General features: G+C 43.0%; 4 protein-coding genes across 12 annotated transcripts in view; 2 read left to right on the top strand and 2 right to left on the bottom strand.

Annotated features, from left to right (window-relative positions):
* Window positions 1-1,182, bottom strand: part of LOC106812719 (glutaminyl-peptide cyclotransferase-like) — a 10,825-nt gene extending 9,643 nt beyond the window's left edge. Inside the window, exon 1 of one of the 3 annotated variants that reach the window (XM_014816670.1) lies at window positions 1,139-1,182. The gene's annotated coding sequence lies outside the window, so the exon portion shown is untranslated. The other 2 variants (XM_014816672.1, XM_014816671.1) reach the window with 2 other exon arrangements.
* A 10-nt stretch (window positions 1,183-1,192) lies between these two features.
* Window positions 1,193-7,073, top strand: LOC106812721 (ADP-ribosylation factor-like protein 2). The gene is made up of 5 exons (XM_014816675.1): window positions 1,193-1,327; window positions 1,745-1,855; window positions 4,355-4,517; window positions 4,842-4,922; window positions 5,951-7,073. Exons 1-5 carry the CDS (start codon window positions 1,263-1,265, stop codon window positions 6,083-6,085), a joined length of 555 nt encoding a protein of 184 aa, XP_014672161.1. The 5' UTR covers window positions 1,193-1,262; the 3' UTR covers window positions 6,086-7,073.
* Window positions 7,004-15,583, bottom strand: LOC106812718 (protein C9orf72-like). Of its 7 annotated transcripts, none has more exons than XM_014816662.1 (9): window positions 15,345-15,583; window positions 13,440-14,914; window positions 12,209-12,310; window positions 11,798-11,926; window positions 11,364-11,480; window positions 9,523-9,722; window positions 9,190-9,247; window positions 8,881-8,990; window positions 7,004-8,518 (listed from the first exon to the last, which is right to left on the bottom strand). In XM_014816662.1, exons 2-9 carry the CDS (start codon window positions 13,905-13,907, stop codon window positions 8,341-8,343), a joined length of 1,362 nt encoding a protein of 453 aa, XP_014672148.1. In that variant the 5' UTR covers window positions 13,908-14,914; window positions 15,345-15,583; the 3' UTR covers window positions 7,004-8,340. The 7 variants fall into 7 exon arrangements, with proteins under 7 accessions (XP_014672148.1, XP_014672150.1, XP_014672149.1 ...); XM_014816664.1 differs by having other exon boundaries at window positions 15,354-15,583; XM_014816663.1 differs by having other exon boundaries at window positions 15,381-15,583.
* Window positions 15,584-15,675: 92 nt separating this feature from the next.
* Window positions 15,676-21,671, top strand: part of LOC106812714 (receptor-type tyrosine-protein phosphatase kappa-like) — a 34,882-nt gene continuing 28,886 nt past the window's right edge. Inside the window, exons 1-7 of the mRNA XM_014816656.1 lie at window positions 15,676-15,700; window positions 15,849-15,980; window positions 18,585-18,722; window positions 19,181-19,405; window positions 19,968-20,108; window positions 20,240-20,303; window positions 20,818-20,962. Of these exons, the coding sequence (XP_014672142.1) occupies window positions 15,911-15,980; window positions 18,585-18,722; window positions 19,181-19,405; window positions 19,968-20,108; window positions 20,240-20,303; window positions 20,818-20,962 (783 nt within the window). The 5' untranslated portion in view covers window positions 15,676-15,700; window positions 15,849-15,910. The remainder of the gene's footprint in view (window positions 15,701-15,848; window positions 15,981-18,584; window positions 18,723-19,180; window positions 19,406-19,967; window positions 20,109-20,239; window positions 20,304-20,817; window positions 20,963-21,671) is intronic.

Here is a 21,671-nt window from a genome sequence, read left to right as displayed (position 1 = left end):
ATGGCTGAAACATACCTATAGCCCAGTCTACCTAGGTGTTACTTTAGACCGCTCTCTAACTTACAAAAATCACATAGTACATTAGTAGTTATTAGTTATTTAGTTAGATGTACATTAGTACATAATAGTTTATTTATAAATTATACATCCACATCATCAAGACAAAGGCCAAAGTGGGTGCCAGAAACAGTATTCTAAAGAAGTTGGCCAATACTAAATTGGGAACAGATGCCGGGACAATCAGAACCACTGCTATCGCCCTGTGCTACTCTGCGGCTGAGTATGCATGCCCTGTATGGAGTAGGTCGCCCCATGCTGCAAAAATGGACCCAGTTCTGAACATTGCCTGCAGAGCCATTTCTGGATGCTTGAGACCAACCAACGTAGATGACCTCTACCTGCTCTGTGGCATCGCTCCCCCACACGTTAGACGAATGGCTTCATCCCAAGTAGAGAAACTTAACCAAGAAAATGACCCTCGTCACCCCCTCTTCCAGCATGAAACAGTAAAGAAGAGACTAAAGTCCAGGCACAGTTTCATCCACGTGGTTCAAACCCTGGATGACAACCTCCAAAACTACAGGATCGCCCAATGGTCAAAGCATCTTCAGGCAAGCCAACATAAGCTTTCACTCACACCCCAGGAATCCCTTCCGCCCGGAGCCAACGAGGTATGGCCGACGTGGTTGTGCCTAAATCGCCTCAGGACAGGTTTTGGTCGATGTAGGGCACTCATGCAGAAATGGGGATACACTGAAGATGGTCCAATCGAATGAGACTGCGGGGAGGACCAGACTATGGGACATCTCCTAAAATGCCCCTTATTGCCAGAGCCCTGTAGCCCTGGAGACCTTGAGGCTTTCAACCACCGTGCCAAGGCCTGTGTGCTGCAGTGGCTGGGCCGAGTGTAGTGTAGTGACCCGAGAAGAAGAAGAAGTAAAGTAAACCGATTTATATGAATGACTATGTTGTGAAAACCAATCATGGGATTGTTTTATTTGCTTACACAATATACTGTATATAGTAATGTAGCCTGTAGGTTTACTGACACTAGCCAATCCAACACAGGTAAATAGTCGACTTTATAACATACAAATTACAATGATACATCATAGGATACATCATGTACAACGCTTACATTTCTAGGTTTATTTTCTTTCCGGTTCTCGTCGCATCTCGCGAAGTCACGCGTGATCTCTTGTGTTTATGTATGGCGGCGTCCATCGTTGTGAAATAGTTAACAATCCAAACACCTCGCTGTAATGGGGCTATTAACGATTTTAAGAAAGATGAAACAAAAGGAAAAAGAAATGAGGTTACTCATGCTGTATCCTTTCTGATGTTTTAAAATATACTCTTGAGATCGTTCGACTCTAAACTCCATAACTTAGTGAGTGAATCGTCGCATTCGGTGACGGTGTCCCAACTCACAGGCACTTGAAGCGTCGATAACAACCCCCAGTGTTGTTGTTTTTTGGATAGAACGTTAATTTATGTTAAATAACAAAAAAATATATTATCATGTATTATGATGTTTTTATTATCCTAGGAACTTGTTTTATCGTAGTTTGTAGCATATTTGCCTGTATGATCTACGATTATCTGTGCAATAAACTTTATTTGAATTTGAATTTGATAAAATAAACCAAGAGAATGTATTCAACAGTTGTGAAGTCAAATGACAAGCTATCAATCTATAACTTATAAGTGTATTCCTTAATTCGGACCTTGCACTTCTAACCAGTGGTCTAGATAATGCTGGAAAGACGACTATATTGAAGAAATTCAATGGTGAAGACATAAGCTTAATCTCACCTACACTTGGTTTCAACATCAAGACATTAGACCATAGAGGGCAAGCTATTTTTAATTCTATACCCATGATAGACGGTCAATTATCATAATTTTTTACTCATTAAATAAGTTCATTTGGTTGGTAGTCTAATAGATCTATCTGGGTTAATTGTTACGTACTCAACCGTGAAAATTGAAAATGTACAGCTGACGTTTCACCTATCAGGAGGCCAGTGTGGTCCACGAGGGGTTTTAACATGTAAGGCCGACAGGTTTGAGTTTTGGGCCGACAGGTTTGAAAATCGGCGACAGGTTTGGAGTTCAGGGCGACAGGTTTGAAATATCAAAACAAGAAACAACACAAACAAAACAAAATGCAACTGTACTGCACTGTCGAACGGGATGACGTACGCGTAGTCACAGTGCGCGCTTGTAGCATACACTATTACAGTCTATTACACTGTTTTACTCTGTGCATGGGCTCCCACTTGTTGGGCAGTCGAATCATACAGTGCGTCTACATCTTCTGAGCTGCTTGATCTGATTCATGCATGCGTGCCTGTACGCGTGCCTGTGCACATGCCTGTGTGTCCGTGCCTGCGCACATGCCTGGAAAGAGTTTTGCTGTCGCTCTTTCATAGTCCAGAGGTGCCCACCCCCTACATTTTAGTAGTGATTAGCAGCACGCGACTGAAACAATCGTGCCCCCCCCCAGTACTTCAATCAATGCCGCCCTCAGCCAGCAGGCACGTACGCAGCGTCAATATGCACAGCCACAGATGCGTGCCTCGCAGGCCGCTTTTTTCGGCAACCTTTGAAAATATAATGTGAGAATGTCGTGCGATAGCGCCCTGGCTCAAAGGATGTTAGGAATATTACACAACTAGAAATTTTTTAGTTGTCCAATCGGGCAACTAGCCAAATGAATAACTTGTCCGACATAGACTTTTACTTGGCATGAGCCTCATATCATAGCGCTTCGCACTCTGCTATGAATAAAATACAGCTCACAATAACCAGCCTATTTCATCAGATTCCTTCTACCTAGACTTCTAATATATAAGACTGATTCAGAACACACTAAATGCCCTTATGATGGTGTCTGTGGAAGGCCCACCAGCTCAGGACTTCCCTTTCCACGAGGCAGCAGATGCCTGGGCAGCAATTAGGAAAAGGAAACTGGGAATTTAAAGCCTTTATTACGATATTTGATTTTCTACTCAGTAACGACGCTCAATCCGAATAAAATATAGCAAAATATAGTTTCACCTTATAGTATATTTATTTGCATTTTTCGCACATTGCTTTATAACATTTTACTGGTTACATTCACACTAGTATACAAATTGAACAATGAAAAATGACTCATCACTCATGACTCTTGACTCATGACTCTTGACTCAACCCAAATTATTTTGAAATATAGGGCATAAATTTTGTGCAAAAATGCTCCAAAATAAGGCTCAGATTGCACCAGAGAGCATCTAAAACCCCTGAGCTTCTAGGCCCCTAAGGCGGGTCCTCGACCCCGGCCGCAAGTGACTTCGCGCTCATGATGTGCGCTTCACGCACAATATTTCAATTAATATCTAATGTACTCCTCTAAAGTTCCCAGTTTTACATGTTTGAATTTTAGGTTGTGGACCACCCTGGGAGGCTTTCTCAAAGCTGACTGAAGATTATCAGTTTTGACCACCAGATGGTGTAGTGGTCAACAGCTTCGTCCACACGTGACTGAGTCTGTATCCCTAACCTGTTTATCAACAGTTAGACCACTTGAGACATTGAAAAGGCATTTGGTACACCCTAAGGACAGAACAGTTATACACAACATTACAGACTGTGTCGACAAGATACCGTGTGCAATGTGTGAAAAAAGTTATATTGGAGACACCGGCCGAAAATTTGAAACCTGCCTTAAAGAACATAAAAAGGAAATAGACACCGTAGCACCCAAATCTTTCACAAGGGCCCAACGAAAACAGTCGGCTACCGAAATAACCAAATCCACGGTCACGGACCACGTAGCGAAGGACAATCACACCATCGATTGGGATAATTCGAAGATCATCGATCGCGAGCTAATCAAAATCAGGCGTTGGATTAAGGAGGCCATCTGGATCCGCAAGACCCCCGAACATCAACCGTGACGAAGGGGATACAGACTCAGTCACGTGTGGACCAAGCTGTTGACCACTACACCATCTGATGGTCAAAACTGATAATCTTCAGTCAGCTTTGAGAAAGCCTCCTGATCATGATAGGAGGCGAAACGTCAGCTGTACGTTTTCAATCTTCACGGTTGAGTAATAATTAACCCAGATAGATCCATAATTTTTTAAACAATAATGAGTTGTCAAGGATATACCTGTGTATTATACTCAATTAGCAATAGGACAGTAAAGTGGGTTTTAACGGTATTGTAGCATGTTCAAAACACAATGTAGCATATATCTGATTCTCAATGTAATCTAGATAGTCCAGATGTTTTAAAAAAGCCAAGTTAAGCAGCTTGAGCTTCTTCCTAAGTTATAAATTCCACAATGTTTCAATGCTGCAGATTTAAATTAAATGTGTGGGATGTCGGAGGCCAGAAGTCTCTCCGCTCATATTGGAGGAACTACTTTGAGAGCACCGATGGATTGGTATGGGTGGTGGACAGTGCAGACAAAAGGCGACTTTTAGATTGCAAGCGAGAGCTACATTCCCTTCTACAAGAAGAGGTACTGCATAGTACTGTGAAAAGCTGTGCATCAGTGTTAGAAATGTGTTGTAACATAGTATTGCAGTTGGCACCTGCCGTGTTTAGCTGAAGTTTAAAATTATGTCGGCTGTGCTTGTTGAAAAATGATGTGAACTACCTTATCTGACATTTGATGGATTATTACAACCAGAGTCCAATATTTTATATCTTTTTATTACCATGTTTAGAAATTGTATAATGTTAAATATGTTTGAATTGTTACAACAACATAATCTCCATTAAATATATTGTGAAATATACTGTAAATGAATAGATGAATTCTTAATTACGTTTTATTTTACAGAGGTTAAGTGGTGCCACGTTGCTCGTCTTTGCAAACAAGCAGGATTTACCAGGAGCACTCTCAGCTGATGATATACGACAGGTTATTTCACATTCTCTATTCTAACAAAATGGTCTTTGCAGCCAAGTAATGCTGTAATCAACTGTAGATCAGCCATCATTGTCCACCGACCATTTAGGTATCTGTTTCTAATTTAAGTTTGAGAAGAGTGACGTTGTGTAAAATGGTAACATTGCAGGGCCTTATGAAGACAAAGACTCACTAAGGCCTAGGCAATATTGACTTGACAAGCCAGCCAATCCTGATATTGATAAAATTTAGATTTTCTCTATACAACATGTAACAAAATCCATAAAAATCAAAGGGCTGGGCTAATATTCAAACACTGAACCAATTCATTATTCCTAACAATTGAGATTTATCAACTACAATTATGCTAATAAAATTTGTGGGCAAATACAGTTATTGCCATCCAGACATAATGATGTAATTGTGTCGTGTCATAACTTATAAATATTGTGTGTCAGGGCTCGAATTAACCGACGGCAATTGCTGTCGGTGCCCCTATCAATCGCCGTACTGCCCCTGAAAATCGATTTAAAGCGCGGGAAACAACGCTCGCGCAAGAATGGCCAGCTGCGATCTGTACGGTGTGTAGCTTGTGTAGAATTCATACGATGACAGAAAGTTTTCCATAACAATGGTCTGCATGGGTCTGGGCTAGTGAAAGTTAGGTCAGGGCTAGTGGTTTTCCTCAGTTACTAGCCCGATGGTCTAGTGAAATAAAAAGTTAATGTTGAACCCTGTTACTGTACTTCCATTAGCAGAGGGGGGTACAGGGGTCGGTGTTACGGTGTAAGCTTACATGGGGGCGGAAGACGATGTACATGTGGGCGGGAGACGGTCTGTACATACACAGTAAAAAACAAAAGTGCCTTGGTGCCTTTCTCAAATTGTGAGAGTTGCTTCGGTGCCCATCCATTTTAGATAAAATTCAAGGCAATTTCTCACATGCCCCCAAAAAATTGCCTTGCCCCTCTTGTCGCTTAATTCGAGGCCTGTTATGTGTAGTTAGGAAACTAACATGAGTTTTTAATTCATTTTTGCAGATTTTAGAACTAGACGAGATCAAAACGCATCATTGGCAAATTTATCACTGCAGTGCAGTTACAGGCGAGAACTTGTTAGAAGGCATCGATTGGGTAATAGATGATATTGCATCACGTATATTTACAATGGATTAAGAAGGTATGGCCTCATTATGTAAATCCACTGAAGGTTGAATACATCTCGAGTTGACAAATCAAACATTCTGTTGCTACCGGTATTCAGTATCCATACATTTACGAAATTTGTGATACATATAAAATACCCAGGGAGTTGAGAATATATTCTCAACTCCCTGGGTATTTTCAGTGTACCAGTGTGTAGAAATTGATGCTTATTATCAGCATTGCTAGTATTAGATTTAGTCGGAGGATATTTAAATCAAATTTGTTCTTGTAATATCGGTCCAGAGTCTGCTAGAAGTTGTCTACTTTTTATACAATCATAATTTGTAACAGTTTTGTAAATATGAATAATTTACTGTATATATAAGCATATTATTTGAATTCAACTTGTGTACTAAATATCCTCACTGAAATTGTAGTTTTAAGGTTTGTTCTTGAACACATTTGGCTACGCATTATGTAGTTGGCTTTTTCTAGCTCTACCCGTGTAGCCCTTCACTACCGCTACAGGGCTATATGACCCACATCGCTGGGAAACAGCACTGGGAACAACAGTGAATATTTATAGTTTGGTAGGCTAAGCAATAGCCCGTGATACAACTGAAAAATGCTAGCCTGCAAATGTCCTGACTTTAGCATGCCACCAAACTCAATTGAGCCAGATTGGGCCCTTTATCAAACGCTAACTAAAAGCTCAAATACACCACCGTGTGTGATTTAAATAGTGGCGGCATTACTCAGCTGGCACCAGTTATCCTGCCATGCAGAAAAGATTCACTGCCGTTTCCCAGCACGTTTTCCATGTCATATAAACCGGTAGGAGGAGCAAAGGGCTACACGGGTAGAGCTGGTCGATGATAAAATGTTCACGTACAAGAAAACGTGAAAAGATAAATTCAAATTAGTGAATATAATGTTGAACCATATAAGTTGAACATAAGCTATAGATTTTTATTTTGTGTGAAACACAATCTATAAATAAAAAAGATTGCAGCATAAATTATCTTCACTTAATATAAGCTATCACAGTACTATCATGGATCAGATACACTTCTATGCATCCAGTCTCATTAGTGTTACACAGGATTTATCAACAGGCAGACTTGACAAAACTAAAAAATTAATATGTTATTATTAGAAGACATTATGCAATTCACCTCATAATTCTTTAATACAAATGAAAGCATTTGGTATTCGCAGAGAGATGGAGATAGTGAATTTCACATGGAAATATATGCATTTTGCACTTTTACAGTAGACATTACTAAATCATTTCAATCCATACATTGTGTAAACGTATTCAGATCCTATGGCCGGTCAGTATCAATGTCAATCTAACTTCAATAACTCGAAATCAGAATCAAACATCAATATTTCAAACTCGAGTTGTGGTAGCATTAACAAATTCATTACACAGTATATATACATAATGTTGCAAGATATCCCTGATTTTATCATTTTAACATCGTTTCACTAATTACAGTAATACCCAAGGTAACGGAAAGGTTGCATTCTGGAAAGGTTTGCCACAATACGACATTCTTTAACATCTGTTTTCTGATCGACTCATTATATAGTAAATGATGCACACTAAATAAATATAATTTCCATAGAAAAATTTTCATGAGCCGAGTGCCTGTGATAATAGTGATTACTGTATTTATTTGCGTTAAACGTAAACAAACATTGACACGATACCTGGCCTTACTATTCCTGGTTATAACATAGCATAAACAAAACGCATATAACATAAATTCTAACAACTCAAACTCAAACTCAAACTCACAGCTTTTCTCGCATAAACGTTACATTACACGCACTGCGCGATTATTTTGATTGATATACATGCTGGACGTTTCGGAGGTTGAAGGATGCAGTGGGTCGGGAGGTATTCAGGTGTGCTAGCGGAGAATACACAGCTATAATAATAGCAGTTTTTTGCGGACGTCTGTAAGGTCTGAGATACACCCTGGGCCGTCTCTGTCGTGCGAGATTACGCTTGAGCAACAAATGGTTTCACGTTTCAAGATAAAAAAAAGTAGATAACTCGCTAGAAAAAATCACAGATGAAAATCTTGCTGTTACGACGCGCCCGAACGACGACGACGACAGTCGAGCGGCCGAGGATCCACGCGGGATGCAAAAACACACAAGAAAATAAAGATGCGTGGAAGAAACCGATAGCTAAAAATCACCATCGGTCAAGGAGAGCCGTTCGAGGACAGCCGGCAACTTCGGGAACGTGCCGCGGCGGTTTCGCTCGCAGCCTAGATGTCGTAGACCGGTTCCGCAAACAGCTTGCTGTTCCCGATCAGGAAGCAGAAAAATCCCGGCTTTAGCTTCTCCGCCTGCGCCAGCACGATCCGGAAGTCTCCCTCCTGTCCAAGGTCGAGATCGTGCTTCAGCTTGCGCATGCTCGTCTTCAGAGGGTCCCTACCGAAGTTCCTGAGCAGAGGAAAGATCGGAGCGGGTTGTCAGCGCCGCAGAGATATACGAGAAACGCGTTGCTCGCTCGAAGGTTTCGCAGCGCGAGAACACGGTCGAGTGAGCGCGCTCATTTATGGCATGGTGCCGCCGAGCTCACAGAGTAACATGCCATGGATGATAGATGAGTGGCAAGATACAACGGCAGTTAGGACCTACGTGTGCACCACGGGCGGCGCCGTTTCTTTACGTGTGCTCACGAATAAACATGTTGCCACTGTCATATCACTTCATATACAGGAATTATAATAATATACACATTACTGAGGTGCTATACACACAGTATACCACTATGAAGTTGAATATATGATTTTTACACTCACGTATGCGTCTCGACGTATTTGATAAGTGCTAGAGCCTTTCGTGATAGTAGCCGAATAAAGTTCTGTATGTAGGTTTCTCTCACGCCATTGCTTCCACTCAGTTGGAAAAGCTGCAGGGATCGAGAAAATATTAGGGAAATACATTTGACATTCAAAGTCCAAGCACCAAGCTTGTAAATTGAAATGTAAGCACAGTGACAGTGGTGCTTAATAATAAACAATAACATTGTTTACACGCTCTAGGAGGAAGAGCTCAGACACAGAGCTTTGTAATTGATTAAATATAAATGCGTATATACTACTACTCACCTCATAAAGAAAATTCTGCACCAAAGTGTCTGGATAATCAACTGGCTGGAAAACACCTCTGAAAGTAATCACAACAAAACGTGAAACAGAGCAAACTGTGGCACACGGTTGCTACACAGACCTCCCCATGACTCGAACAATATACACTGTGTATGCATTGCAGCATAGCAGGTGACTTACACTGCAGTATAGCAGGTGACTTACACTGCAGCATAGCAGGTGACTTACACTGCAGTATACTATGAGTATAGCAGGTGACTTACACTGCAGTATACTATGAGTATAGCAGGTGACTTACACTGCAGTATACTATGAGTATAGCAGGTGACTTACACTGTAGGGTAGAGCTCGTCCTCGCGCTTGCCCGTCCAGATGCAGTGTATCTCCTGCGCGAGCGCATCGCAGCGGCGGTGCACATGCTCGTGTAGCGGCGGCGACTGCCTCACCTCGCTCGTCGTCACGTCAACAACCGTCGTCGGGTAGCGGCTGCAGAGCACGTCACGCGCTGAGATGTTCGTCTCGCCCTGCCGCTCCTGCGACGAACCAACGAAGGATTGAACGCGTAGCAGGCAGGGTGCAGATAGCAACGATAGAACGGGGAGGGAGAAGCGGGAACTTAAATGAATTGCGACGGCTGCGATGACGAGAACGAATGAACGAAGAAGCGCGTAGCAGGCAGGGTGCAGATAGCAGCGATAGAAATGGGACGAGCGAAGCACGACATTAACTAGAAGCGAAAATTAATTGGCAAGACTTTCCTCTTGCCCTCCTGCTTCTGCAGCAATGTGCACCTCTGGTACACGCAGGCTTTCCAGCGCCCCTAAAATTCCTAAAAATTCCTAAAATTTTGAGCTCGCTCTAAAATTCCTAAAAAAAACTTTAAAAACGTATGCAATTCCTAAAAAAGGGCTAAAATTTTATTCAAATTCCTAAAAAAAAAATTTCGCAGATTTGTTTGGAGTTTTTGGTGATGAGATGATGAACTTTTGGTTTGTAATTATGTCTAATGCAGGGTCTCCAACCATTCCTCATTCTGCAGAATCATTACGATTTCTAGGCTTAATTTCCGCATTCTGCAGCGGCAAGGTTATATTCATCATTTCAGTTGCACTGTACAAAATTTGCACTGATTGTTCGCATTGTTCGCTTGGACTGTTGGACACATTGTTTTTTTTCAGGCATTTTGTATCTGGCATGTCTATGGTAAATGGAACAGCCTAGAGTTACTAAACAGGCGCTGTCTGCAAGGTGTCGCATAGTTTGTCTGCTAATTAGACAAGGGTTGTAGGGTTTAGTCTAGGGTTGAGATAGTGTTATCAGACATGAGAATATGGCCCACAGTATGCCTCAGATTGCAGGAAAATGGCTTAAATATTTCAAAATTTTCTGGGGGGGCATGCCCCCAGACCCCCCCTAGCACTGGCATGCCTACGGCACGCGGGCCTGCCTGCGGCAGCCAAGGTACATTTCGCCCCCCATCAATTTCTGAATACGCTATGTTTTCTAGTTATCTTTATACAGAGTAAGTATTGTGACTCTCAGTCTACCAGTGATTCCTAAGCTTCAGTGTGTGATTATACGACCCTGTTCCTGGCTGGATGTACAAGACATGCCTAATTTGCATGAAACTTGATGATGTACAGTCGTATCGAGGACTTGGAGGATAGGAATAGCTGGTAGACTGGACACATACCACGTAGAACTGTATCTGTACGTTAACACGTTGATGTTTATGAAAGGTAATTGACTTATTTTATCCCTAAAATGTTTCGATTCATCCCTAAAAATTCCTAAAATAGCCCTAAAAAAAACCTTAATTTTTCCCTAAAATTAGCCCTAAAATGTTGTAAAGGACTGCTGGAAAGCCTGTACACGAAATATGGATGAAGGTAAGAATTGTGTAGCTGGCAGGGTGCAGATAGAAACGATAAACCGGGAACGAGTGTGAAGTACAAATGTAACTGGCACGTGAGAATGAACTGGCGAGAGTTATATTCTCACCTTGCCACCCCTGCAATCACGCCTGGTGCACAGGTGCACAGTAGAATCCCACACAACAATTTCAGTGCAGGGATAACATTAACATAAAAGATATTTAAATAATATAATATAAATGTGAAAAACGGTGCCACGTGACTATTTAAAATCTGCAATTAAATGTGCAGTATTCTTACCATTAGAAGGCCTTGAAGAAAGAGACTAGGGTGATAAGGCCAAAGACTGTCTTCGAGCACATATCTACTACATTGCCTTTCCTCTGGTAATAGGAAGATTCCAAGGGTGTTGATCATCTTAAAATGCAATGTGCATCAGATTAACAGGTTGCTTTTATAAATTTGTGAAGAGCACGTTTGGTAATTAATGATTCATATATCCAATTCATTCATAAATTACAACCTCTAGACATTTAACATTGCTGACCAATTTAACTGACAGCCAGCTCTGCGTTACCATTACTGTTACCAAGTACATGGAAGTAATAAAATTTAGACGTTTATGCATTACATCAACTCAGTTTAACTGATCACACATCACAGTTTTCACTTTAATATCTGCAATCTCAAATACACATTCTGTAGAAAATCTCTCTACAGAAAAATTACTGTACCTCATTAACGGTTTGGGCATTTTGTCCTATAACGACTGTGCAGCCGAATGTCTGCATGTGTGAGGCTATAGCCTTCGCTATAAATTGCACCTCTATGTTCTCTCCAGCCCCAAGCAAAGTATCACATGTCTGGAAGCAAATCAAAGCAAAAACATTTCAAAAATTCCCTACATCACCACATGAATGTCAGGAGTGAATAATTTAAACAAAACTTGCTTTAATTCACTCTCAATACTGTTCATAAATGAACTTAATAGTTCTATAATATATACTTATAGTTTCATTTTATTACAAACATCTGTATTACCAAAATATAATACATAACATTAGAAATACTTGGAAATAGCCTTAATAATATAAAATCACTTTTGTTACCTAATTAACTTAAAATACTTATACTAATTTGCTTACATTAATTTTTGGTGGCAATCCAACCAGCCGGAGACTACTTATCATTTCCATGAAGTCTGGTATGTACATAGAGAAATCTTTCACAGCATCCATTATAGATTCCTAGAAACACAAAGCAAACCTGTATGTGGCAAATACCACAATGTATAAGATGAACAAGTGCATTTACATATCACGTAAATGCATTCTTTTACATTAATGATTGATGGAACACACATATAACCATTGCCAGTTGCACAATCATACATTTACTACATTCAGGGATGCAGGATTTTTCTTTAGAAGCCGACACATGGCGAATATACCAACGTACTTTGACTTGTACTCTGCATATCTTATAAGTTATAGCCAGACCAGGCTGTGAGCCTAATGCCAATACACAACTAGACACCATTCCAACTCATCGTCCTGATAATTTTTCTCACAGCTCTTGTGTGTTCAAACAAATAACATTTAGAAAAACACCTGTGCATTACTACCGGTGGCACTACTCCCCGCGCATCTCATCACTCGCCACTATCCACCGCCAATACCAATCACGTAACCGTGACTACGGCACCGCTACCAGAGCATCGCATGTCTACCACCGATACGCCCCCCCCCAGGCCGTGCGATTGTCTCTTACCACCTCTAGCAGCACGCGCATCTTCCCGACCATGCGCTGCATCCAGTCTGCGATGAGCGCGTGCGTCGCGAGGAAGGCGGCCCGCTCGTCGCGCGGCAGCACCAGCGCCACCGCGCTCACGCGCGACGGCTCGCGCGCCGCACCGAACACGTACGCGTCGACGACAAGCCGCCGGCCCGCGAGCGCGAGCAGCTTGTTCTCGACGCGCGACGACGACGTCGCCGCGGCAACGTCGCGACACAGCTCGCCGGCGAGCGCGCGACCCGCGACGTAGCGCAGGTCGTCGGCGTCCGGCGGCGGCGAGCGCGCGGTGTTCGTCCATGCGGCGACGACGCGCGGCCCGAGGATGTTGTCCCACGCGCCGAAGACAATCGCACCGACCGGGTTGCCCTCGTAGAACATCGTCTCGCAGGGGTACGAGGACGAACGCGTCATGCCGTCATGCCGCTCGCGTAACTCCTCGACAAGGGTCTCGCTCGAGCGGTTCTTGGCGGAGTCGGCGTCGGCGGGCCGCAGCAGTCCGTCGTCGTGCTGTGGCATGCTCGCCTCTCCCCCGTCGCGCCGTGGCGCGCTCGCGTCTTCCTCGATGCACAGTGGCGCACTCACCTCTCCCCCATCACGCCGCAGCACACGCACCTCTTCCTCTGCACACCGGAGCACACTCGCCTCTCCCCTGTCACGCCGCAGTGCGCTTGCCTGTTCCTCATTGCACAGCAGCGCCCCCACCTCTCCCTCTGCGCACGGCGCCACCTCCACCTCCACCTCGGACGCTCGGCCAGCCACTCCCAGTTTCCGCTTGACAGACGGGTGAGGTGCGTCCGAGTCGAGCGTCGCCATGACGACGCGCTCGGGTGAGAAGTCGAACTCGTCGACGGCCGACGCGAACGAGAGGCTGCTCTCGGTCGAGTACTGCTTGCCGTACGCCTCGCCCGACAGCGACGACACGACTGAGGCGACCTCTAGCAGGCTGTCGGGCGTCGACAGCGCGCTGTCCACCGCCGAGGACCCACTTGCGGGCGAGCGGTCGAGCCGGCCGGCATCCGCCGCCACCGCCGCGTGACTCATGTCCGACATGACCGCTTCGCTCGCGACCTCGCGAGAAATGGCGGAAGCTTGCGTAAGATTGCGCTCACGACGACGCACTGCGTGCGATCAAATCCCATCGACCATCGTCGTCCGTCGCGCGGACGAAACCCTCCCCTCCACCCCGCTCCAGAAAGATTGCGACAAATCGCGCGAAGGTCGAGGCGTGGCGGCGGCGGCGACGGCTCACGACGTGGACGTGAGGCGGTAGGCAATCAGCTCGTGGTCGGCGTACAGCGCGGAGATGATGTGGTGTGCCATGACGATGCACAGCATGACGAAGCAGACCTGCAGGATGTAGACGAGGTGCTGGAACATGAGACTCGGCGCCGCCGTGTCGACGATGCACAATAGCGCGATGGTGAGCGCCGACAGTACGGCTGAGATGAGCATCGAATGACAAGTTTTCCTTTCAATCTGTTACGGATAACGCGCAGAGATGAGCTTATACAGACGTGACGACCTTTTCTTTAGTCTTTCACGTATAACGCGCACCAATGAGCATATAATTATGTGATGAGTTTCTCTTTAGTCTTTCACGGATAACGTGCAGAGATGAGCATATAATGTCGTGACCACCTTTTCTTTAATATCTCACGGATAACACGCAGAGATGCGCTTATACTGCCGTGACCACCTTTTCTTTAGTCTTTCACGTATAACGCGCACAGATGAGCATATAATTATGTGATGAGTTTCTCTTTTGTCTTTCACAGATAACGTGCAGAGATGAGCATATAATGTCGTGACCACCTTTTCTTTAATATCTCACGGATAACACGCAGAGATGAGCATATAATGACGTGATCAACTTTTCTCTAGTCTTACATGGATAACACGCTGAGATGAGTATTGAATGACATGACCAACTTTTCAGAAGGTATCTGATCTCATTATAAACCGATTGAACCCGTCATGGCTCGACGATGTTTGCGACTAGCGTTCAGTGTATGCTATTCATAATGGTTGAAGTTGGCCGCTTGAGTATTTTACACCACCTGTAATAGAAAGACGAACAGTGAAACACATAATGCTACAAGTACAAAGCACAAAGAATATAATAGTTAATACTTAATACTAATAGTAATAGTTAATACATTAACATTCTACCATAACTGGGCGATTGGCTGCCTTGGTGGATTATGTTATCGTATCTATGAAGTTACATATCTGTGTCACTACTCTAGGAATCATCAGTGTCTGTAAAAGAGCGAAGGACTACACCGTACACGGGTAGAGCTAAAGTAAAGTAAACTCGTGTCCATTGAATCAATTGAAGACATTCAACGACAAAAAAATCAACGTGACAAACACAGGCACTTGAAGCGTATCAACTGTAAACACACGCCGCCGCCATTGCGCGTACACTGACACATAAATATATAGTTATGTGTCAGTGTACGCGCAATGGCGGCGGCGTGTGTTTACAGTTGATACGCTTCAAGTGCCTGTGGTGACAAACACCAGACGGTGGGCCCTTTCCCGGTCTCCGTCTCTGATCTTGGCCAAAACGTCAATTCTGCCTTACGTGATGTCAATAAGACTGTTTTTCACATAATAAAACAGTTGTACATCGAGTTTGCATACTGTTAACGTTATACCGCTATTGCAATTTGAACTAGACTAAAACTGAGGATTAAATGAGTGAAGTTTACTCCCCATGTTTATAACGCCAGCGCCACCTGACGTCAGTACACATTCTGTACAAAGGGATGTTCCTCTGTTAAAGTTTGCGGCCCGTAAGGACGTTAGTGTATGTAGGCATCTAATGTAATGTAGGGAATGTAAATACAATTTATGAGTATGACGAAAAATATATGAAAATATATCCTATTTTGAATTATTATACGAACAGCGACGCTTGTATTAATCAGGCGTCTCATGTCGTAATAAATTGTGACATTGCCTAGCATAGACCTTTGGCTTTTTCAGCTCTGTCGATTCATTTCCTGTAACCCTGCCGGGGGGTCAGTGAGACCGATGAGTAAAGGAAAATGGCGGAGTCAGGAAGTCTGAACATTTGGTTTACATATTTGCTTCTATGTTTTCATAGCCGTGTATTTGGTAAGTTCTGCATAATTATTATTATATGAAAGCAAGCATGCTAGAGTTTTTAACGCGACTAAATTAAATAGACCTCATTGAGTAGCATACATACACGCTAGTATGAGCCTGCCAATGATGAAAGCAATGCGAATGGCAAGTGATGTCAAGTTGTCCTAGCTACCCACTCGACCCAGAAATAAGCGCATCCTCGCAGAGCATTTATAGCATTAACAAACCTAGCGTGTGAATGCATTCTTAGCATGTGAAATTGCATGTTGTAAACTGTTCGCTGATTTTTAAAGTGAGTGGTACATTCTGTAGAGTGTCATCTTGGAAACACGTTTATTATTTATTATTTGTATTGCCACTATTGGCAGTATTGGCTATTGCTATGCATTGGCATTAGCCATTATTAATATAAATAAGCTGAAGGTGGTATGTTCCGAGTCACACCACTAAATAAACAATTGGGGTGTTAATGCTTGATCTTATATAATATAATTTCCACCAATCATACCGCTCCTTAAAGGAATACGTAATTAATATGGCCATTGATTATGCAATGTTGACGAATGCTAGAGTAACTGGCACCTTGTGTAGTTAATAAGTGCATTAGTCATTACCTTGTAGCCAAACGCGTATTAGTTTGTCCAATATCACTGCTGGTTACATTACAAACAAGACTTGAAATCGTTTGTTGATATTCATTCACGTGCCGTAAATGTCATTCAGGAGTCGAATGATAACTTGTCGATGACGTTTGTGCGGCCCGTATGTTTTGGACGTCAGATAAAATGGAGGTGTCAGCTGTGTAACCACGGCCACGGACTAAACATGGAAATGGAGTAAAACACACATACTAATCACGGACGCACATGGACAGCCCTGACAAAAAATTCCTTATCACGAGCGTCCGTGTTTACAAAATCACTGATGATAGCATTGCGTACGGCCGAGCATGCGTGCGAAAATGTCCGGTGCACTATAAATCTTTATCACACCCGTTTCGCTGGCAGAGGTTTGAAAGTGAAACTGTAAACTGTAAACATTTCTTGGACTGCAGATTTCAATTAGATATTTCTTAGTAACCAGCAGTGATATTGGACAAACTCATACGCGTTTGGCTATAAGGTAATGTACTTATTAACTACACAAGGTGCCAGTTACTCTAGCATTCGTCAACATTGCATAATCAATGGCCATATTATTCCTTTAATATTAGCAATAGTAATAAAGCAAGCAGTACTGTTATGTTCCTAGTCTTTTTTCTGCATAAAAGTAAGGCAGTGTCTAAACGACCGGACCCGGTTTCGGAGTCCTGAAAACTAAACAACCGGCTCTCTTCTCTGATTGGTCAGTTTCCGAACATAACAGGACAAATATGTAATAGGACAATTTTTAATGCAAAACATAAAGAAATATATTTAATTCCAAACATAAACAGAAGTTACAGAACAAATAAATGAATGCAGAACAAATAAATGCAGAAACAAATAAAATACAAAGAAATACAGAAAGCAGAGGAAAATAAAAACATCTTATGTGGTTCGAACACGGTCCCTTACTATCACGAAGTGAAATCTCTACCGTTGAGCCACTGAGACCAACTTAGAATTTGTGGATATAGACCCTAACCCTAACCCTAACCCTATTCCTAATTCTAAAATAAAATAAAATTAGCCAAAAATAATAAAAAATAAAATAAATAAGTGACAAAATTAGCCAATCAGAGAAGAGAGCCGGTTGTTTAGTTTTCAGGACTCCGAAACTGAATCCGGTTGTTTAGACACTTCCTAAAAGTAACTGGGAACTTATCTAAGCAGTAAGTGATGCATGTCTCAATGCCATTTACGTACCTAGGCTGTATGCTGATTAATTAAAAATAAATTAATGTAGGAGTAATGTTATTTGGTAATTGTGGAGGAATGTTGGAATATCGAGTAATCCCAAGTTACTTAATATTGCTTCCGACCACGTGAGGAAATTACTAAAATATAGGGATCAAAGAATAAGATTAGCAGAATTAAATGCTGGAGGTACAAATTAATGAAAATGATGAGATGAAAGTTCACATTCCCAGAATATTCTCGCACCTTCACCAGAAGTGATGCCTCGTGAAATACAAGAGTGGGACAATATACGATATGATACGATACGATACGATACGAGCAACTGTTGAGCACATTCTAGCTGATCTGTCTTCTGTGTTATCTGTGTGCACACATTGAGGCTGTGTGTCACTCCGGGGCTTTTGAGCTGCGTAAACCTATTTGCCAGAATGAGCTAGTATAGGGTTTTCCCTCGAGTATTGATTTCAAAGGCTTGGCTAGTTGCACCGTTTTTGTGTAGCACACTGAATTAGTGCGAGGTAGGTACATGTAGTGTTACCAGATGATCATCGGCCATACAGCACGACAGATCGTGTGCAGAACTATTCTGTTATTATAAGGAGGAAAATCTGATTACTGTTATTATGCTGCTTATCATACTAAAACATTCGTACAAGAACCATAATGGTGGGTGGATCATGTTGGTGCATTGTAAATTACGAATTTAAATTAGTAAGTACCTAAGAAATTAATTAGGTGATAACAATCATATGATCACATTGTAACGTTGCAGCAGCAAAAGACGAGCATCAGGATGTAATCTCAAAAGCACATCGTGGTTGCTACGGTGACGGTGAAACCTATCCAAACTTTGCTACACAAATCTCAGATGGAAATCTACAAAGCTCCAGCGTCGCAAACTGTATAATAGGTAAGCTGTGAGATGTTTCACAAGTCCCCAGTGTAATGTTAATTTCAACAAGGTGCCTGCATCTGAAACTAAAACATGCGCGAGTTAAAAAGAGCTTTCTCGTGAAAAATTGTTTGCTAATATTTTCGACGAGACGTAGTAGCCGGTAATGAACCTATCTGCCTAACGTGATTTTTGCAAAAAAAATGTTATAAAAAACTGGGCCAAGAACTGTTTCGGTGTGCCCACGTGAAAAACACAGATAAGCTGGTTGGGTTTGATCAAGCTAGCAACAATGTCCAGGGGTGGATACGGTCGTCGCACTTGGATGAATAGAATAATCGTGGTGTTTACATTGCGACGACGACCGAACAATTTTTGACGCGAATACGCAGCGACGCGCGAGTCCGTCGCGCGGACCTGTTGACAATTGGAATTCGTACACGCGTCTCACTCTATCCTCGCGTGTTTCTCGACAGCCTGTCGACAGCGATCGTTCCCGTACGCCGGCCTGAAGCGGGGCCAGGCGTGTTACTGCGCGCAAGTCTACGACACGGGGTTCGGCAAGTCGAGCGACTGCCGCTTCTTCTGCGGAGGCGAGTGCGGCGGCGCCAGCGACCGCCTCGTGTCCGTCTACGAGACGAGGAAGATTGACGCGCCATCGAAACCGGGCGAGGAAGCCCGTGTCGAGCGCCTGAGGCAGGGTGCGTAGTGTGCGGAGTGGGGAGGGTCGGGGGTTTTTACTTTTTGGAGGGGGAGGCCGGGTCGTTTGCTTTGCTATCATGAAGAGTATTGGCCGGGAGGGTGCATGGAGGTCTTTTATAGGCTAGTGTTGGCCTCTATATTCAGTTGGAAATTTCATGGCGCTGCAGCACGTTGCGATGGAGAGCATGTGTGTGCGTGTGTATGTGCGTGCGTGCGTGCGTGCGTGCGTGCGTGTGTGTGTGTATGTGGATGCGATGGCTGCAGAAGATGTGCAAAGTTGATTACTTTCGTTGCATTTACTTTCACTGCTTGCATTCATTACGTTGAGTTCCTGCGGAGGAATAGGTTACGTAATTCGTGAGCATTTCCAGCCGTTTGGATGCTTCAGCGTAGAAGTGTAATTCATCTCTAATCGTGCAAGTCAAAAAATTCAGCTAGTGTGCAGCCTGTGGATGGGGTTGATCATGAACCAATGCGTGCATATGTCATCGTGATCGATAAAGGTGATTCGTGTTAGATCGGCACCTCCTCGTGTCTGACCGAGTCTCATTTTCTCCCCAGGATGCACGGATGGCAAGTTTGCGCCGCCAGGCTGCCAGGAGCGGTGTCACTGCTACGGTGGCGCCCCCTGCGATCCGGAGACGGGGTCCTGTGGCGACGTGGCGTGTTCGCGTTACTATCACGGAGAATATTGCCAGAAAGGTGCGTGCCGAAGTTTTCATTCTATGTCGTCTTCACATATTGACAATCGGCTTGTGGTCGATTATAATTATTTTTCTCACGTGTTGATGTAGATTACATGCGTGTGACATGTTCTTACATGTGTTTTTCAGAGCTTCCATACTTGGTGGATGCACCCTCAGTAACACAGATGAATCTATCTGCCCTGGAAGTTCGGTATGCATAAAAAATTTCATATGCATATATGCATAATAATCACTTGGAATGATTATGAATATGATCATGTCATACCTGCATGTATTAGTCAGTCAAGGAAAACTTTAATAGTGTCCTCTATACAGAGATGTCTGTTCGATGGAGCTGATCGCAAATATTCATCTGATTGTATGTTATAGACACAAACAAGTTTTTTTATGCATATAGTAATATCATAACTGTGTGATAGTGTGTGAGTGATGTATTCACTTGCTGTCGACTGCTCAACATATTTCTCGTTTTGTTCTGAGTAGTGGGTATTTCAGATGCCGTGCACTCAACGAGGAAATAATGTTGATTACGCAAAATTTCGTTGGCACGGAAATTAAAATCCATACTAAAATTCCGCCGACGAATTCACACTGTCCTAATGTAGTTGAGTATTATTGTATGTTTGAGCAAGTGCAACCATGCCATCGACTCGAAAGTTCGTCCAACTGTGCATGGCGATTGCAGTTTTATGTGGTGTCACCAGGTGGCGCCCTTGGCGAGAGGGCCACGATGGAGGTGCTTGGGATAGCATTCACACAGCTTCATACATACTCGATGTTAGGGAAGTGACATCGAACCTCGGAAATTGGAACAGCATCGATAAAGTGGGAGCCAATGCAACGCTCACGGTAAGTCTCTTCATAGAAGTGAGAAACAAGGGCTGTGGACACGTGTGGAGGCAAAATATGAAATCGATACAACGTTTTAAGTTACGACCTTTTTCCTGCAAATCTGAAATTGACTGTTTAGCTGTTTTGGAAAGTGCATATGGAAACGTGGCCAGTCCTGATTTCGAATATTTTGATTTCTACCTTATAATCTATAATAAAATCATTAAGAAGTAACCTGTCCTGCTTAAAGGGTTACTGGTCCCGGACAGGGGGATCAGCTGCTATTTCAATACATGTGTTACAACAAGCGGGTTGTTATAACAAGTAATACAAATAACAACAGGTAACAAATAACAACAGGTAACACAAATAACAACAGGTACCACAACAGGTAACAAATAACAAAAGCTGCCACAACAGGTAGCAAATAACAACAGCTGCTACAACAGGTAACAAATAACAACAGCTACCACAACAGGTAACAAATAACAACAGCTGCCACAACAGGTAACAAATAACAACAGCTGCCACAACAGGTAACAAATAACAACAGCTACCACAACAGGTAACAAATAACAACAGCTGCCACAACAGGCAACAAATAACAACAGCTGCCACAACAGGTAACAAATAACAACAGCTACCACAACAGGTAACAAATAACAACAGCTACTACAACAGGTAACAAATAACAACAGCTGCCACAACAGGTAACAAATAACAACAG

The sequence above is a fragment of the Priapulus caudatus genome, unplaced genomic scaffold (genome assembly GCF_000485595.1).
Source record: "Priapulus caudatus unplaced genomic scaffold, Priapulus_caudatus-5.0.1 Scaffold678, whole genome shotgun sequence".
Taxonomy (NCBI): Eukaryota; Metazoa; Priapulida; class Priapulimorpha; order Priapulimorphida; family Priapulidae; genus Priapulus; species Priapulus caudatus.
This window is presented reverse-complemented; position numbering and strand designations above follow the sequence as displayed.

Bases quoted from the DNA above. Each gene is read 5' to 3' on its own strand.
- LOC106812721 (XM_014816675.1), top strand. From the start codon at position 1,263: ATGGGGCTATTAACGATTTTAAGAAAGATGAAACAAAAGGAAAAAGAA. The intron at 1,328-1,744 runs GTATCCTTTCTG...ACTTCTAACCAG, and splicing joins GAAATGAGGTTACTCATGCT to TGGTCTAGATAATGCTGGAA. The intron at 4,923-5,950 runs GTTATTTCACAT...TCATTTTTGCAG, and splicing joins CAGCTGATGATATACGACAG to ATTTTAGAACTAGACGAGAT.
- LOC106812718 (XM_014816662.1), bottom strand. From the start codon at position 13,907: ATGTCGGACATGAGTCACGCGGCGGTGGCGGCGGATGCCGGCCGGCTC. The intron at 11,481-11,797 runs GTACAGTAATTT...TTGCATTTTAAG, and splicing joins ATGCCCAAACCGTTAATGAG to ATGATCAACACCCTTGGAAT. The intron at 8,991-9,189 runs GTGAGTAGTAGT...CGATCCCTGCAG, and splicing joins TGCAGAATTTTCTTTATGAG to CTTTTCCAACTGAGTGGAAG.